Genomic DNA, 4748 nt, shown 5'->3' with positions numbered 1-4748 from the left:
AAAATGAAATCACACTGAAACTGGTTGGAGTTAAACTGAAGGTATCTGAATGCGTCGGCTTCATAACCAACAAACGTTCTCACATCACTCTCAGTCTGAGCTGCTTGTAGCCTCATTAACAAACACACACACTTTGAGCGTTTGAAGTGATTCGATGAAGACTTTTCTCCACATTTTGGCTCCAGAACTGGTCAAAAAGCATCACAGCGAGCAAAAGACAACAGTTTGTTTGTTAAGACCTTCAACTGCAGCCACAGCTCCCCCTAATCAGAGGGAAAACAGTAGTTTATGGAGCCTCCGGATCAGAATCCACGGCTGAGAAACAACAATGCACTCCCTGCTGCTTTGGGACAAAACTTAAAGCAGCCTAACTCAACACTTCTTTTCTCTTCTGGCTGCTGACAGTTGCACGGTACAAAGATTCTGTTTACAGAGATTTTACTGAGCAGATCAAACCGAAGCTGTGAACCCTCCAGAGGAAATTACGCCCTCGGATACAGAAACACGCTGCAGAGAAACAAAAAGCTGCTCTGCTCGTGTAAACCAGGACTTCAGTGACACCTTTCTCCTTTCTGTTTCAGACGTACGCTGTGCAGAGTCACTACGGCATTCCACACTCAGAGGTAACGTCGGATTTTACTCGCTCTGGTGACATTTGCTTTGAGCAGAATGACGAACAGCCTGATTGTTTATTTCCACCTGTGTTGCTCCGACAGTTAGCGAAGCTGCACCAGCTGTCGATGCAGCAGCAGGGCCTGGCCCCCATCAGCCAATCAGCGACACAAGTCCTACCTGGTACGTACACAGACACACCTGTACGACTGACATCTATACCAACAGGTACACGGTGCTTCACTGGGAAAGGTCAAATAAAACAGCTCAGCACCATGAAATTAAACAGAATTAGTACTGAGAACAAAGACGGCAGCATTATTTTATTATTTAGCTTCTCTTGTAGGTTTACATTCATTGTGTTATTTTAAGAAATTTAACTTCTGGGTAAAGAAACAAGAGTCTGCAGTGCCTGTGAAGAGTGTTCACCCCTTTGGACGTGTTCCTCTTTTATTGTTTTTTACTATTTAGTCATCATCTACCTTTACAAGCCTCCCAGGGCTGAGACGCATCCCCACATCATGATGCTGCCACCACCGTGCTTCACATCATGATCGAGCAGACACCAGACTCTGCACATCATCACAAACACACCATCCCCACTGTGAAGCACGGTGGTGGCAGCATCATGATGTGAAGCACGGTGGTGGCATCATCATGATGTGAAGCACGGTGGTGGCAGCATCATGACGTGAAGCACGGTGGTGGCAGCATCATGATGTGGGGATGCTTCTTAGCAGCAGCCCTGGAAGGCCTTTAAAGGTAAATCCTGGAGGACAACCATATAAAGTCTACAAGAGAACTGCCACAAGGGAGAAGTTTTGTTTTCCATTAAGACCATGAGCCGAAGCAAACCATCAAATCTGTTTTCACTTTCACATAAAAGAGTCTTTCTATACATTTTTGTCAAATAAAGCCTAATTAAATTCACCATGATTCGATGTTGACAAGCAATGAAAGGGGAAACCTTCCCTCTGAGGTAAATGCTTCTCATAGGCGCCGTCCTCTGCTACAGTAAAGGGATAACTTCCTGTCTCCTGCCTCTACAAAGACAAACTGAACGTTATTTACACTGACTGCAGCTCCAGACCACTCCAGAGATTCTGCCTTCAAACATGCCGCCTCTTCATGAGAGCGTTTTATCTTATTTATTAGTGAGACTGAAATAACCACACAGTTGGTGCTATGTGACACAGAAAACGCTCTCTGGGCTGTCCAGGAAGTCAGCCTGCTCCGGTGCAGAGCTTTACAACCTCACTCAACACATTTTATAACCCGTGAACGGAGTCAGAGTGGAGCTGAGCCCCTCGCTTTAACCTGAACCGGATTCCAGCTGTAATAAATGGAGGATACGAGAACTCGTTTAATTTAGTGTCCAATCATTGAAGCAGTTAAACTTCTGTCTGTCTCTTTGTCACACACGTTATTGATGGTTCACTTTCAATATAAGAGTCTGTACCCCGTAGCAAACGTTCATTAGAGACTCTTTAGTCACCAAAAGGTCCAGTTTTCCTCACAGGAAACTGGAGCTAATAGAAACTAACAGCAGATAGGACGGTTCAACTGGAGCGTAGAGGCACTAACAGGAGCTAATCTGACCAAAGTGTAGCTGAGGGATGGAAACAGGAGTTATCTTGAGCTCACAGGATCCATCAGGATGTAAAATTAACTATCTGGAGCTAATATGCTTTAACAGGAGCTAACAGGAACCAAATGGAGCAAAAAAATGAAGTAAATAGGAGCAAGCAAGTTCGTACTGAAGCTAAAAGGCTTTAGCAGAAGCTAACCAGAGCCAACTGGAGGCAACAGAAGCTATTATATGCGAACGGGAGCTAACAAGAGCCATGAGGAACTAACAGAGCCTTCTGGAGCTCAAAAGAGCTAACTGGAGCTGATGGGGCCTTTGTTTAGCTGACAGAAGCTAATGGGAGCTAACAGGAAACATCTGGAGCTAACAGAAGCTATTTGCAGCTAATATGAGTCAATAAAAGTCACCAGGAGGTAAAAGTTGTAATTAGGAGCTTACAGGAGGAGAGGAGCTAACAGAAGCTATCTGGAGCTAACAAGAGCTAACAGAACCTTTAGTGAACAAGTGCATGCTGGAGCTGAAAAGACAGTTTTTGGCATTAACATTAGCTATCTGGAGCTAACAGGCGCAAAGCAAAAAGGAGCTAGACGGAAATAAAAGAGCTAACTGGAGCATTAAACCATTAGCAGAAGCCAATCAGCACAAACTTGAGCTAACTAAAGCTAATTAAAGCTAGCAGGAGATAGCTGGAGCTAAAAGGAGACATCTGGATTTAACAGGAAATGTAAGACAAACTAACAAAAGCTTTTTGGAGCTTAAAGGAGCTAAGAGGAGGGTTTCTTCAGCTAATATGAACCAACAATAACTATCTGGCGCTAATATGCGCGAACTGGAGCTAGCAGTCAGTAAATGAAGCAAAACAGAGACTAACAGGCGCTAACAGCAGATAACAAAAATCAAATGGAACATTAACAGCACCAACAGGCGCTAATCAGGGCAAATTGGTGCTAACACAAGCTAATTAGAGCTAACAGGAGATATCTGGAGCTAAGAGGAGCTAACAGTTACCTTGAGGAGCTAGCAAGAGCCACAGTCAACTAACAATAGCTTTCTGGAGCTCAAAAATGCTAACTGGAGTTGATGCGGGGTTTTCTTTAGCTAATGAGAGCTAACATTAACTAGCTGGAGCTAATATGTGCTAAATGTAGCTAACAGGCACTAATTGCTGCAAAACAGAAGCTAATAGGCACTAACAGCAGATAACAAGGATCAACTGGAGCATTAACTTGCTAGCATGAGCTAATCAGAGCGAATAACTGCAGCTAATAGAAGTCAGCAAGAGCCACCAGGAGCTAACAAGAGCCACAGTTAAGGAAAAGAAGCTTTTCAGAGCTCTAAAGCGCTAATGCTCTAAAGCGAAATGAATTAATATTAACCATCTGGAGCTAATATGCACAAACTGGAGCTAACTGGAACATTAACACACCAACAGGCGCTAATCAGGGCAAATTGGCGCTAACACAAGCTAATTAGAGCTATCAGGAGATATCTGGTGCTAAGAGGAGCTAATGGTAACCTTGAGGAGCTAACAAGAGCCACAATAATCTACCAAACGCTTTCTGGAGCTCAAAAATGCTAACTGGAGATGGTTGGGGGTTTTCTTTAGCTAATGAGAGCTAACATTAACTATCTGGAGCTAACAGGCGCTAAATTAAGCAAAACAGAAGCCAATAGGAGCGAACACGTGCACGCTGGAGCTAACAGACGTTAACAGCCTTCATTAACAAATTAATCAGGAGTTTTTGAAGCTGTTTTCTGAGTCGACACGTTGGAGCTGCTGTGATCGTAGCGTGGTCTCCACTTTTATGTCCACGTATGAGAGCGTGTGCAGCCGATCTGTCAGCAGGAAGATGTGTGCTCGCTTTGTTCTTTGACTTTGAAGCCTTTCTTCTTTTTTTTTTTTATTATTATTTTATTCTCTGACAGAAAATCTGCAGCGAATGTGAGAAAAAGTCGATTTATTCAGGAACCTTATTTCCATGACCATCATTACCTCCAGTTTCATCATCCCATCAGAAACACGGAGGATGTTTTGTAACGAACGTATTAATTTTATCAGACACGCTGCGAATTTATCTTTTAAAAAGGCACAATCCACCCTCTGTTCATTTTGTGAGGGAACTTTGCGAGTACATAATTAGATAATGAATGTTGCACAATCTTTATTTTCGCTCCGCGTCCTGAATCGTGATGTGCTTTGATTCGAGGAGTCTCTGGGAAACGTTAAAGGCCTCCTCGTTAATCTGCAGCGCTGAGCGATGTGCTTTATGTGGCGGCTGAAGGAGAACTCCTGTTTAAAGAGGTCAGAGGTTCCCGCAGATCAGGAGGTTCAAGGTCTCGCTAGAAGAACAAATGTTTGCTGCTGCAGATGACTGAAGCCGATCCTGCTGAGGATCACTGGACTGCATCAGTCAGACAAACAGGAAACAGGAAGTAAGAAAGAAAAGGAAACAACAAGTCTCAAACAAAAACACTAAATGAAGTCTGGAATTAGCTGGATGAGGTGTTTGAATCAAACTTTATTGAACACAGCAGCACTAAACAAGGA

General features: G+C 43.5%; 1 protein-coding gene across 1 annotated transcript in view; it reads left to right on the top strand.

The window, feature by feature from the left end:
- LOC103369353 (poly(rC)-binding protein 4-like) overlaps positions 1-4748 on the top strand; it is a 43325-nt gene that overhangs the window by 17661 nt on the left and 20916 nt on the right. The window contains exons 5-6 of the mRNA XM_008298045.1: positions 572-623; positions 717-795. Coding sequence (XP_008296267.1) covers positions 572-623; positions 717-795 — 131 coding nt within the window. The remainder of the gene's footprint in view (positions 1-571; positions 624-716; positions 796-4748) is intronic.

The sequence above is a fragment of the Stegastes partitus genome, unplaced genomic scaffold (genome assembly GCF_000690725.1).
Source record: "Stegastes partitus isolate 25-593 unplaced genomic scaffold, Stegastes_partitus-1.0.2 Scaffold1275, whole genome shotgun sequence".
Classification (NCBI taxonomy): Eukaryota; Metazoa; Chordata; class Actinopteri; family Pomacentridae; genus Stegastes; species Stegastes partitus.
This window is presented reverse-complemented; position numbering and strand designations above follow the sequence as displayed.